The 13392-nt window shown below is 58.4% G+C and overlaps 1 protein-coding gene and 1 long non-coding RNA gene across 2 annotated transcripts in view; one reads left to right on the top strand and one right to left on the bottom strand.

Annotated features, from left to right (window-relative positions):
• Window positions 1-452: 452 nt before the first annotated feature.
• Window positions 453-10350, bottom strand: SHISA8 (shisa family member 8). The gene is made up of 4 exons (XM_085048467.1): window positions 9437-10350; window positions 2036-2160; window positions 1791-1931; window positions 453-1254 (listed from the first exon to the last, which is right to left on the bottom strand). The coding sequence occupies exons 1-4, from the start codon at window positions 9982-9984 to the stop codon at window positions 941-943; spliced, it is 1128 nt and encodes a 375-aa protein (XP_084904593.1). The 5' UTR covers window positions 9985-10350; the 3' UTR covers window positions 453-940.
• LOC146443697 (uncharacterized) overlaps window positions 524-13392 on the top strand; it is a 44850-nt gene continuing 31981 nt past the window's right edge. Inside the window, exon 1 of the long non-coding RNA XR_014849237.1 lies at window positions 524-903. This is a non-coding gene — a long non-coding RNA (uncharacterized LOC146443697). The remainder of the gene's footprint in view (window positions 904-13392) is intronic.

Here is a 13392-nt window from a genome sequence, read left to right as displayed (position 1 = left end):
CTACAGCTTGCAATGAAAGACAGTCCCTTGGTGGAGAAAGTGTGGTGTCTCCATGTTCCTTTGGAAGCAACTCAAGAGGATGATGGCTTGAGAGAGCAAGCAAGGTGGAGCTGGGCCAGAAGCCTGCAATTTTAGGAGCTTCTCTCTGGGAGGAAGGCTGCTACCTGACCTTGCTTTAGAACAATGTCCTTTCGCTCCATCTCTTTGTTTCTCTGCTCCCCCTGGTAAAACTCTGTCAGAACCATTAAACTTCAGACAGAGGAGATCTGTTTTTTGTGTAGCTGCTCGAAGGGTTTTGCAGTCAGCCCTGGCAGCTGTGTTCCCATGTCCCCCATCGCAGGGGGTTCCCCAGCCCCTCTGGGGGAGTGGGCTTTGCACCCTGCTGCCCCTAGGGAAGGTGCTGGGGTTTTGTGAGCAATGTGAAGTCCCCCAGCCAATCCAGAGCAAGGCCATACAGTTTAATGTGTTATTTATTGACAAGGTGGAGGCTGGGGCAGTGGGGAAGGGAGGAGGCTGGGGACGGAAAGGGGGTGCTGGCAGCAGGGGCTGATGCTTTGAGTCCATTGCTCTTCCCCTCACCTAGTCAGAGGAGCCAGGTGGGGCTGCCTGGCCCCAGCAGGATCTGTTCTCAGTCTGTCCAGCATTGGCCCCCATCCCCTGAGCAGGGTACTGCTCTGCCAGTGTGCCCCCAGCTCAGCCTCTGCCGGGGGTGGGCTGATCACACCTGAAACTTGTTGCCCGGCTGAGTCCCCAGTGCCTCCTCGACGGTGAAGTGCAGCTGGCAGTCCCGGTCCCTGAGGCCAGGAAGGACGGTGTGTCTCCCGCTCTGGCCAGCGTCGCAGTTTGTGTAGGTCCTATGACGCTCTCCGCCACTGAACTGCCCCCGATGGCAGCGACTCCCAGGTAAGGGGACAGCCCCAGTCCCCGGTGGCACTGGCTGTCACACGGTGACCTCGGTCTTGCTGTTGGTGGCGAGGTGCCGGGAGTGCTGCCCGTAGAGCGCGGTGGAGGGGCCGAAGGCCTCGGGTGGCCCCTCAGGGCGCAGGGTGGCCAGGCCCGGCCGGCGGGGGCCGCGATGAGGGCCCCCCTCCCAGCCCCCCGGGAAGGCCAGACCCCCTGGCACCTTGGGGCCCTTGGCCTTGGGCAGGGGGCAGCCCTCGGCCAGCACCGCGGTCTCGGGTGGGAAGGGCAGTGTGCTGGCAGGGGGTGGCTCCAGCCCCCCGAACCGCCTGTAGAAGTCCTCGGTGGCGCTCTCTGTGGGGACAGGGCTGCACTCAGTGTCACCCCTCCGGGGACACTCCCTGCTGCTGGCACGGGGAGGTCCAGGGAGGGTGCAGTGGTGGAAAAGGTTGGGATGGGGCTGTAGGATGGATTCTGGGTGCTGATTAGCTCAGGGTGGGGGAATATTGGTAATTAATTGACTGCATAGTGCTTTTGGGAGATCCCAGACACTGACTGCTGGGCAGTGCAGTGTGTCTATGTGGATCCTGAACTCCGACAGGGTGGGCAGTGCTTCAAGTCTGTGTGGGATCCTGTGTGACTGGCAAGTGCAGTGGATCCATGGGGGAACCTGGGCACTGGCTGGCTGGGCAGCACAGCAGGCTGGTTGAGTGGTGGAGGAGCTGCAGAGTTTCTGCTATGAGCAGCCACTCCAGGAGCATTGGGAAACTGGGATGTTTGTCCTGCCTGTGCCCCTTTGTAAGCCCCATGCACCTCCCCACTTGTCTTTTGGGGTCAACAGGGTCCATGCCCCCAGCCACCATCCCACCCCGCACGGCAGCAGCACTCACCTCCAACCTTGAGGGTGGTGTAGGAAGTGTAGTCTGGAGCTGACAGGGCCAGGCTGCTGGCCAGCGGCAGGCGCTTGCCATGGCTGTGAGGCCGCCCCAGTGAGGGGGCAATGGCCACTGCATTGTTCAAGGGTGGCTTGTCTGGAGGGGCAGAGAAAGGTGGGAGCTCAGCTGCAGGCTGTGCCCTTCCACTGCCTTTATTCACTCAAGGGAACTTGTTTTTCCCCACCACACTAGTGCCTTACCTGTGCTGTTTCGGGGGGGGCCCCGAGCCAGCCCTTCTCCCAGCGGGACCTGCACACCCCCCATGAGGCTGTCCATGTTCTCAGAGGGGCTGTGGCCTGGCTGCTTCAGCAGATCTGTCAGTGTCCTGGAGAGGGGATGAAGGGCTGTTAGAACAGTATCTTGCTCTCCTGGGACCCCTAATGTGTCCCAGCCCTGAACTCTGCTCTTTGAAGGCAGAGTCAGGCAGCCTGGGGCTAGGAAAGAGCCTCTGGGAGCAAAGAGTGCACCTAGGCTCCTAATCCAGTTTTTGCCAGGGGGAAAGCAAGTCCCTCTAACAGCTAATTGGGATCTGGCAGGGGCTAAGCCCTCCCAGAGCCCGGGGCATCAACGGGTAAGAGTGGTGAGGGCCATGCATGGCTTGGAGCAGGCTGCAAGATTAGGATGAACTGAGACAGGAAACTGATCTGATGGAAGCTGGAGCAACACTTCTGGGATTCTCCCCTGGAGTGAGAGCCTGGTGGAACAGGGGAAAGGAGGCAACACCTCCACTCGAGTCCCTTTGAAACAGAGAAAACCCCAAGGAAGGAATTAGAGAGGCCACTTGTGCCCCTTCGGGGAAGGAAATAAACAAGTGGCAGCCTGTGGCGCAGGCGCTGTCCATGCATAACACCCTCCTTGTAAGTAACAGCATTAAACATTAACCACCATTACGTAAGATAGATCCCTATTTCGTTTAACATTCATGGGCAGAGATGCTGCAGTCCCACCACAGCGCGCTGGCAATGCCAGAGCGAGGCATGCTGGCGGTGCCGTAACAGGGCACACTGGACATGCCAGAGCGGAGCACAGCAGTGGTGCTGGAGCAGGGCAGTCTGGACAGGGCAGAGTGGGGCATGGCAACAGTGCTGGAGCATTGGACACTGGCAGTGCCAGAGTGGGGCATACCAGCGATGCCAGTCAAGATGCACCCATGGCTGGTGGTGCCAGGGCAAGGCACACCAGCAGTGACAGAGGGAGCACATTGGCAGTGCTGGAGCAGGACATAGCCACGTGCCACTGCAGCCTTTGGCAGCAAGTCCCAGGACACGGTGGGATGCTCCTGATGGCGCCGGGCTTTGTGATGAGAAGACACACCATTCCCCCTGCAGAGACCATCCCTGCATGACTGCAAGATGCCAGGGTGTCCACTCGGGGCTTTTTTTGGCTTGCTAATCCCCAGCTCACTGTCAGCATGCCTCGCGCCTCGAAGGCTCTGGCTGGCTCACAGACGCACACCGTGAGCTGTGGCAGGAGCTGACGGTTACCGAGTGGTTGGACGATAAAACAGCAGATTAAACTCAACATGCATAAATGCAAATTGGAGAGGAAGCGGGGGGAATAATCCTGACTTGGTAGATGTGTCAGCTCATAGCACCGGAGTGTTCAAAAACTTAGCGAACACGGTGTGTGGAATTGCCAGGAAAAGCTGTGAGAACAAGGGGAAAATCAATGTATTGCGCCTGGAGGATGTGTATGTTTGTGGGGCCCTGCGGGAGCCTTTTCCCTCCCAGTTTGGATCCAGTCAACATGACAGGGCAGGGGTAAGAGCAAAGCTACAAGCAAGGGTCACTTGCCCTGTGGGTTAATTTCACATCATTCTTGGGAAGCTTTGGGTAACAATCCCTCTGGGATCACTTAATCTCCAGATGGGCCAAGAGAACCCTGATAGAGCTGAAGAAATTGAAACAAGCGAGGAACAAATCCTGGCAGCTGACCAGCTGGAAGGCAGCTTGGCGGAAAGGGCCTGGGGATCCTGGTGGACACCAAGTTGACCATGAGCCAGCAGAATGCCCTTGGGACAAAGGCGCTGAATGGCCTCCTGGTCTGCATTAGGCAAAGTGTTGCCGGCAGGTCTGAGGAAGGTGCTCCTTCCTCTCTGCTCGGCACTGGTAAAGCCACACCTGGAGTGCTGGCTCCAGCTCAGTACAGGAGAAGCATGGATGTAGGGGAGAGAGTCCAGGGAAGGTACACAAAGATGGGACTGGAGCATCTTTTGTGTCAGGAGAGGCTGAGAGAGCTGGCACTGTTCAGCATGGGGAAGAGAAGGCTCTGGGGGATCTTATCAATGTACATGAATATCTGAAGGGAGGGTGCAACAGTGACAGCAGAAAGCTGACAAGAGGTGACAGGTGCAAACAGAAACAGGAAATATTGTTTAAGCAGAAGAAACAACATTTTTTTCCTGCAGGAGTGGTTAAATGCTTGACCAGCCTGGCTGGAGAGGCTGTGGCATCTCCATCCTGCAGCTATTCAAACCCTGCACATCCCCAGGAACCCTCCTGCAGTGGACTGACCCAACCAGAGTTCGGGCAATGGATGCTGCTCTCAGAGAAACTCAGGGCACAAACCTGAGCTGGCGGTGGGCTGTGCCCAGGCAGGGCAGGGGGAGGCAGGTCCCCCGAGGCCATGGGTGTCGGCTGTCAACTCGGGGAGCTGCCGCCCTGTCAGCTCCCACCTTCCCTGGGGTGCACTGCTCACCAGCCCCTCCCCGCTGGACGCTGCCTGCTCTTGCCTGTCCCCGGGGCCAGCGCTCAAACAGGCTTGTTTCAACAGGAAGTTCAATGCGATTTGACCTATTTTTAAAATTATTTTTTCTTTTCCTTGGGTCTATTTATGAAGCTTGAGCAATCCTTTATCTATGACTTCTCTCCACATAAATCCATCAATGCTCTTTCTCATAAACGTGCCCTCCATGCTGAGCGCCCAGGGCATGTGGACAATAATAATTAACAACAATGGCTCGAGCAGCAATAATGAGCTATTTTGCTAAGGTGAGAAGTGAGTCCCCAGCACCAGCAACACTTGGATTCACCCTGCCCTTGCACCACAAATGGTGCCACTGGCCAGGGCTGCCAGTAGGGCTCTCAGGGGCTGCACCTTTCCCTGGCTCATACCCAGATGGTGCAGTGCAGGGAAGGTGGACATGGAGGGTGACGCTATGGAGGAGCTGTTGTATCACTGAACATAATCTTGGGGGTTTAATGAGCCTCAGTCTGGTCTCGTGGATGGGGGATTTGAGTAAGGTCAGACCACATCTCCCTAGGTCACTTGGTGGTCTGTGGCACCAAGATGCATCTGGAGTGCAGATGGAGGAAGGGAATGGAGGACAAATGGCTTTACACCTGCACTGCTCATCTGCAAAAAGTCCTGTTGAATGGCACCACTGAAGCCTCCCTCCACACTGCGGCCATGAATGCAGAGTACATGAGGCTGTGTGGCTGAGTACAGCATCAACTGAGCAGGTGTGCAGCCACCTCTGTGGCAAGCCTAGTTCTGCTAAAGGGTGCAGCCAAGATGCCCCAAAGCAGCCTAGTGCAAGCCCTGAGACCAAGCACAGGGACGGATCCAGGAGCAATAATGGTGGAGGTGAAGAGGGCTTCACTGCAGAAGCCATGCATGAAACACTCAGTGTTCCTGAGCCATCCGCAAGGAATGTGCCAGTGTGGGAGCAGGACTCTGACCTTGCACAGCAACCCAGCCCAGGGGCTGACTCACTTTTGGGAGGCCCAAGCCCCATACCTGGTAAGCCCAACAGGAGAGAAGCTGCAATTCCTGGCAAGGGGGCAGGGGGCAATGGGAGGAGACAGGAACACAGCCTCCAGAAGAGAGACAACAGAGTGATGGGGTGAAGTGGCATTGCCCTGGGCTAGAGTGAGCCCTTGGAGGGGACACAGAAGGTGGCAGCCACTGAATGAGCAGGGTGATGAGGTTTGGGAGCGGAGGTGCAGCATTGCAGGAGGAACGGAGCATACTGCAGCTGCAGGTGGGCATTCTTGCTGGCCACACCACCTCTGCACCCAGAGAGAGCCTCATCTTCACCTTCCAAGGGAGACATTTCCCACAGCTTACAGTGTGTCTGCTCGGGGCAGGGTGCCCATCCATGCAACTGAGCAGCACAGGCACAGTGGGACACCTGCCCGGTGGGGCTGGAACACTCAGAGATGCTCAGGAAGGCATGGGGTTAGCAAGGTGTCTTCACAAAATAAATTGCAGCAGTGGGTACTGGAGCTTGGGCAAAGTGGAAGTGAGCCTCCCCAACCATTACCTTCAGTCTAGGGACAGACCTCCAGGTCTCCTTCCCTGCTAGAGCTAGATCCCCTTTTGTCTCCCAGAGAGCCGGAGCAGCACATGACAGCACCCCATGCTGCCTGCAAACACTTTTTCTAGGTCTTCGCCACTGCCTGCTACCGTGGACATCGACTGTAGGCATGGCCCCAGACTTGAGCATTGCCAGAGAAATGCCCAGCACAGCTGGATGCAGAGTGGGGCTGAATTAGGGGACCCCAAATAGCACAGGGAGACTCAGAGGGTGAAAAGCCAGCATTGAGCACTCACCTACTCCAGCTGCCAGGGCACCTGCTCCTGACAGCTGTTTTGCCCCTGTCCAGAACCTCGCTACTCCCTAGGAGGCTGCTCCTTGCCCAATTCTTCCCATAGGGTTGTTCACACCAGCTATAACTTTGCAATTCCCACCCAGGAGGTTTTCTGGGAGAGGTCTGGGGCACGTGCTTGCTCTCATGCAATGGGCACAGACAGATCCTAGAGGGCCCAAGGACCCAACGTCCCCAGAGATCCGGGGACTGAAGAAAAACACAGGCAGGTGTTCCTGACTCAACGCGGGGTTTGGCCAGGCTAAGCGAGTGCCGGGGACAGATGCCAAGCATGAGCCGAGCAGGAAGGAGAGGGGATTGCGGGAGCTGCCATAAGGCCCTGCAGGAGGAAGGCAGATGAGGACGGGAGGACAAACCAGGTAGCTGCAGTAGCTTGAGCACCCACTTCCCTAACTGGACCAGCAGCCAAATCTGTGAGGAGACAGACGTGTTGGAAGTGGCCAAGGTGTGGGGGTCTCAGGACAAGCGGGACACAGACTCCTCCCATCTCCATCGGGGAGGAGCTAATGGACTTTTTGAACCTGGTCACTCTTCCTCGATTTGGACCAGGACCAGAACCATGATAAACAACATCTGGAGGTGCAGAAATGGTTGACCTTACACCCCAGGCGAGAAACCTGCAAGCAGCAGCGGTGGGAGCCATCCAGGGCAGCATGCAGTGCTCCCCAGGAGCGGAAAAACCCGGGCGGGAGGGAGGGATAGGAGTGGAAACCAAGACGACTGTGCAACAGGGAGCTGGCCCAAGGCCATGATGCGGTGCCCAAGGAGCAAATGAGAAGCTCCTACCTGAGGCACCGGGAGAGAGGCGAGGTAGCACTGCCCATACCTTGGGCCATGCATGGGTACAGTGGCAAGGCAGGTAGAAATAGCCCTGCTGTCTCAGAGGCACCAAGATGAAACATATTTCTCCAGCTGCCCAGGTGCACAGTGGAATGGAGGTGACAGCATCCCTTTTTGGATGCTGATGCCATGTTCCCAGCCTCTGGCACTGTCTCCATCAGCCCAGCACCCAGGAAGTCATGTCAGCTTGGTGCCTTGCCTGGTTCCTGGGGCTCTGCACCTGATGCACCACTCCTGCCCTGCCAGGGCTTGCCAGTCGCCATCTCTGTGGAGCCAGAGCTGCTTACAGCTTGCACAGAAGGACACAGGGCACAGAAGAGGGTAATACTTCTCCTGACATCTGCAGTGATGGAGGTGCCCTTCTGATTTTTTCCCACAAAGGTGGGTGAGGAAAACTCGCCTTCTCCCGATCTGTATGCTAGTGCCCAAAAGATCTGTGGCTTTAGGGAGAACAGGCACCTATCTCTCCAAATTCATCGGGAAAATTCAGGCTTGCCTGGGTGAGAGAGAGAGGGGAACAAGGGGAAACACATGGCTCCAGCAGCACAGAATTGAGGCTACACACAGAAAACAGCCCCTGGTGAGTGGCAGCAGTCCCACCAACATCTGGTGATGGGAGATGGCAGGGGATGAGGACACGGGTCTGGGTGTCCCAGGGTCTGACGCCCTCCCCAAGCACAGTATCTCCTTTCCAGGAGGTGGAGGGGATGACCAAAAAAAGACGCGGTGGCAGGCGAGTGGAAGGGGAGTCAGGAGGCTGGCGGAGGCCGTATTGATCCTGTCAAGGTGCCAGCACTTCCTCAGGCAGCGTGGGGGGAGGCACAGGCACATAGCAGCACACAGCCAGGCTCCCTGCCAAGGTGGGAGCACAGCATGGATCCCCCCAAAACTGCCTCTTGTGTCTCAGGAGGGTCCTGTGACCCTCCTCCAACCAGGGGTGGTCAGTCTGGGCTCCCCCAGGTGGGTGCAAGAAGTAGGGTGGGTCTGGGGATGGAGTGCAGCAGATCTGGATTTGGGGTGCAGCACCCAGTGACTAAGTCCCAAATAGGCAGCAGAAGAAGGGGAAGGAGAGAGTGTGGGGGTTGCAATCAGGACAGCTCCCTGAGCATCCCAACGAAATAATTTCCACCAGCCCTGCTTCTTCTTTTTTTTAAAAGCTAAAATCCCTTAACAAAATGGTATGAAAATGGGTTTATCTCCAGGCTTGATGTCCTCACTGGGAAGATGCAAAGTAGAGCCCCAAAACAGGGACAGAAGCATGTATTAACAGCAGGAGGGAGAGGGGAAAATGTGCTGACAGCCACAACAGCAGCACAGGAGTTGGGGGAGATGCAGGAGGGTCTCCAGTGCCAAAGTGTGTCTGACACCTCGACCTTTCCCCTGCCAGCCCTGTGCTCAGCCCCAGGAGCAGGCTGAAAAGCCAGGGGTTGGAGCCACAGGGCATGGGGTCCAGGAAGAAGCTGCCCAACTTTCCACTGGAGGGTGAGCTCCAGGGGGTGTAGAGTGTGGATGCACCCTACAAGGGTGGTGTCCCACCCTGGTGCACAGAGCTGACACCAGGGCACATCCATGCACACACACACACACACACACATGCGTGTGCACATGTGTGCACACATGCGCACGGAGTTGGCGCAGCAGCCGCGGTGGAGCCGTCATCGCCACCTCCTCTCCCCCAGCACTGCCAGCAAGGCTGAGACCAAGGGGACTGCAGTTCAGTCACCCCACATATAGTCAGACCTGGTCTCACCTTGCTTGGACATTGGAAACCACAGATTTGTTGGGGGGATGGCCATGTCCTATAGCTCACATGTCACCCACCCCACTGGCTGGTGGGCTGGCACTCCTGAGCCAGGGACATGCCTCCTCAAGAGACAGAGCAGGTCATTTTGACAAGAGATGGGTGTATGACCACCCCTTCTCGTGGAGGCTATCCTGGCTGCTAGCCCTCCGTGCCAGGACAGGTTAGTGGGCTGCAGCCAACCCACCTCCTGGTGTCTCAGCATGCTGGGACAGGTATTTTAGGGATCACCTCACCCTCTTGGCAGTCCCAAGGTGAAACCAGGGCTCAGTCTACGCAACGGGCTAGGAACATGAGCTGCCACCCATAGGGAGATGAAACGGGAAGGTGGGGGGACCAGACCCCTTTACCTGGAGACGGTCATCTCTGTCTGGGGACCCTGTGCCCTCTCCAGTCCCAGCTTGGTGAAGATGCCCACCAGCACCATGATGGCCACCACGCCGCAGATGATGTAGACGATCATGTTGGTCTTGTCACGAGTGGGGTCCTCGGGGGTCTCGTCAACCCGGGCAGGCGGCTGGCCCGTGTTGACCCAGTTGGGGGTGTCGTAGTTGGAGCAGCCACTCTGGTCCAGCCGCCCGGGCTTGAACTGGCAGCAGAAGCGGTACCCGCAGGTCCCGCAGCAGTACTGGTAAATGCCGGCGTTGCAGTTGAACGGCGGGTCCCACTGCCCCATCACGTCGTAGTACCCGCGGCAGCGGTCCCCCCCCGTTGGTGCCGTTCCGGTGGGCGCGGGGGCCGTGGTCTCCGGCGGCGGTGCCTGGCTGCTGTTGCTGTTCTCCCCGGGTCCCCCGGTGCTGGGCTCGCCGCTCCACACCCGGCCCGGCTCCAGCAGCACCAGGCAGCAGATACCCACGACGTAGCTCGGCTCCATCCGCCCGCGGCTCCGGGGGGCCATCCGGGCGAGGAGGCGAGTTAGAGCCGCTCGCCCGGGACCGGCCGCATGGCCGCCGAAGAGCCCCGATGGAGGAGAAACGGGCCGGGGAGAAGGGGAGCGTACTGAAGAGAAGGCAAAAAACGGTGGAAAAAAAGAAGTGGGTAAAAAAAAAAAAGTGCGAGGGGACGTACCCTCTCCCCGTTTCTCCCCAGATCGGCCGACGGGCAGAGATTCAGAGCAGGGGGCGAGGCGGGCGGCATGGGAGCGCCGCCGCCTCCCGCCGGCCGGGGAGGGGACGCGGCGGCGGGCGGCGGGAGCGGGCGGGCGGGCCGGGCGCCAGCGGCCGCCCCATCCCCGCGCCTCTGCCCGCGCCTCCCGGCACCGCGCTCCGCCGAGGAGACAGGGAGGAGAGAGAAGGGAAAAGCAGCAAAAGCCCTTCGCACCAGGGCGGGAGGAGCAGGAGGAGCAGCAGCAGGAGGAGGAGGAGGAGGAGTGCGGGGGAGAGAGGGAGGGAGCCGGCGCGGCCAGGGAGGCGCGGGGGGCTCTGCTCCCCCGCCGCCTGACAGCCTCCCGAGGAAACCGGAGAAGGTCCTTCACCGAGTCCTCTGCCAGGCTTCCCGCCGCCACCGGGCGGCAGGACACCCGTCCTCCCCGTCGGGCAGCCGCCGCGGGCGGCCGGGCACGCGTGGCACTAGTCGCTCGCTGCCCGCCTGTTCCCGGGCACCACCAACCCCCGCCGCGGCACCCCCACTCGCCCAGACGGGAGCTGCGGGGCCGCAGGCTGGCACTTAGTGGTACAGGAGGGGTGTGCGCTGGGGGGACAGAGCCCCTGGGGTGGTGGGGTGCCCTCCTGCAGCCCCTCGGCGAGTGGACACTCAGGGAAGGGTGGAGAACAGCAGACTCAGTCCCTTGTGAACATCAGAGCTTCCCCCAACGGGAGCTGTCCACTCGGGGGGGCTGCAGGATGGGCGAAGTGGGGGGCTACTGGGACACCCCTAGCAAGTCATCCTCCACAGAGCCACGATGATTTTCAGCCAGCCAGGGCCAGGCTGGGCCCGTGTTTGGATTTTAAAGTTCAGAATCTCTGGGTGATGTGCACCCACTGCTCTGGTCTCTGGCTGGTGCTACCCATAAAGGCGGTATTTATTCATCCTCACTGGCGGCTTCTCTTCCTAGAAGGGCACGATTTGCTTTTCCTGCTCTGGGGCCACTGCGGCAAGAGCAGGGTGGGACAAACCGAGGGGCCATCGGGCCACTTGCCCAGCACTAACATGTTGTGCAGCTTGTAACGAGGGTGGCTGGGGTGAGTGGCAGTGACATATGGGAGCTGTGTCTGCAGCCTCATAATCTCCAGACACACCTAAGTCCTGTACCAGGGAAGGTCAGAAAATCTGACATCTCCGCTGTGGTTTTGGGCACATATTCCCTCCATGCTCCATGAGGGAGAAGATGAATAATGCCACATCCTATCTTGCCCTGTTGGTACTCTAACCTGGGGGATGTGGCTGCCCTTGGACAGCTGCACAGTGCTGGCATAGGAGACCCCAGCCCCCAGGCAAGTGGTGATACAAAAAGACATTGTAATGATGGACATGGGATTAAACAGGTCAGGGAGGCTCAGCTCCCTCTGACAGGTGCCTCCTTCAGCCAACACTTGAAGCCCCTTGGACCAGCCTGTCCTCAGGACCCATGCCTTACGTGCCACACCGCAGGTGGCAGGCTGAGGGTCTCACATGGGATGGAGCACTCCAACATCATCTTGTCTGTGCATCATGGCAATCTGATGTTTCAGGCTGGAGCTTTGCACAAACAGCTTCCCATCCCAGCGAGGGTGAAACACTGTTTTGCTTGGGGATGGATTTAGAGGATAAAATATCCTTTCCCTAATCACCAAGCCTGAGCCCTGCAGGACCCCGGTCGCTTCCCATCTGGAGTCTGGCAAAAGTCAAAGACATTGAAAGCATGGATGAGGAGAGCAGCTGGAGCCCGGGACGTGTCCGATCGGCCCCCAGTGCCTCAACCTAATAGAGATACATTAGGTAAGGTAGCTTGGAGCCTCCAGAGCTTCCTGAAAGAGATAAAAAGCTAGTGAGGCGGAAGAAAACTGCTCGTCTCCAAAAGCCACAGTTTCCCTGCATCTCGGAGGGCTCTCTGATGAAAGGCCCCATCGTCTGGAAGTTGCAGACATGGGGGTCGTTACCACTAATAGCCGACAGCAGCATCGGCCTTGAGAGAAGCTGCGCAAGCAAAGTTTGCTGCTGCCCAGGTAATGCCAGCAATCGTTTCCCAGGCACCGGGTGATTGCTCCCGACGTGTGTTCGAGCAGAGTCGCCCCGGGGGCCCGGAGAGTTTAACAGACTGTTAACAGGCAGAGCGAAAAACTGGCCAAAATCGGGGAGTTTGCTGGAAAATGGTTGCCTGGCATGACCTGGGAGAAAGGGAACGGTTTTAAGGCGGGGGGGGTGGATGTTTACGGAGTGTGAAGCAGTCGATTTAAAGGGTCTCTGGGAGCGAGCAGGAGGGAGGATGAGCCGCTCGCAGGCATTAGCGGCGTGCATCAACCCAGAAGGAAAGCAAACCCAAGGGCATGGCGCGGAGGAGCACCCGCCCGGCACGTCCCCGGCCGGGGCTGGCTCCGTGCAGTGCTGGCACCAGGGGCTGGAGCCCGCAGCCCCGCTGAGCCGTCAGCTCATCTTTGTCAAATAAGTGACCCAGCCACTAGCTGCATCCCCAAAGGGAGAGGGTTGCGAGAGGGAAATCCTGTAGCCCGGCACCTACACTCTCACATCCCTGGGAAGCAGCGGCAGGACCCGCAGGAAAATTCAGGTCAGCAGGGACCTCCGGAGAAAAAGCAAAGGACATGCTCGCAACATCCGCGGGCGCTTCTAGGGGTGGGGATGTGGGAGAAGAGCTCCGTTAGGCTTCGACCACCAGCCTCGGAGGATGTCATGGAAATATTCCCTGTAGTGACAATGCCACCCGGACTACAGAAGGGTGTCTCTGCGCCTGCAGAAATAGGATATACGGGCGGTTCAACACCGAGCGGGGATGGATATGCCGAGCGCTGACACTGTAAATAGATTGTTTCTGGCAGGGCACGGTGATCTGGAGAAGATCTTCTCTGTCACAGCCAGAGAGCCCGACAGACCCAGATCCCCGCTGATCATGGGGGTGCAAGCCTAGCAGAGCTGCCAGTCTCTCACCGAAGGAGGAGGAGGAGAGAGCCATCACCATCACCAGTGTGAAGTAAAGCCCCGGGAACCTCCCTGAATGTGGGAGGCTTTGGGGTGCAGTCAGCTCCCGAGGAAAGCCACCAGTGCATGTTTGGAGCCCCAAAGCTACCTAGCCAGGTTCCGTCCCCCCTACCCAGGGAGTCAGAGACATTTTCCCCCAAAAAAGTTATTTTTTTACCACGCTGGACTGAGCTGG

This window comes from Lichenostomus cassidix, chromosome 1Aa (genome assembly GCF_008360975.1).
Source record: "Lichenostomus cassidix isolate B80296 chromosome 1Aa, HeHo_3.0, whole genome shotgun sequence".
Taxonomy (NCBI): Eukaryota; Metazoa; Chordata; class Aves; order Passeriformes; family Meliphagidae; genus Lichenostomus; species Lichenostomus cassidix.
The sequence above is the reverse complement of the archived record's forward strand: the minus strand, read 5'-3'. Positions and strand labels throughout refer to the sequence as shown.

Coding starts and splice junctions, on each gene's coding strand:
- SHISA8 (XM_085048467.1), bottom strand. CDS start 9,984: ATGGCCCCCCGGAGCCGCGGGCGGATGGAGCCGAGCTACGTCGTGGGT. Junction 1,932..2,035: donor CCCCCCCCGAAACAGCACAG/GTAAGGCACTAG, acceptor CTGCCCCTCCAG/ACAAGCCACCCTTGAACAAT. Junction 1,255..1,790: donor CACCACCCTCAAGGTTGGAG/GTGAGTGCTGCT, acceptor CTGTCCCCACAG/AGAGCGCCACCGAGGACTTC.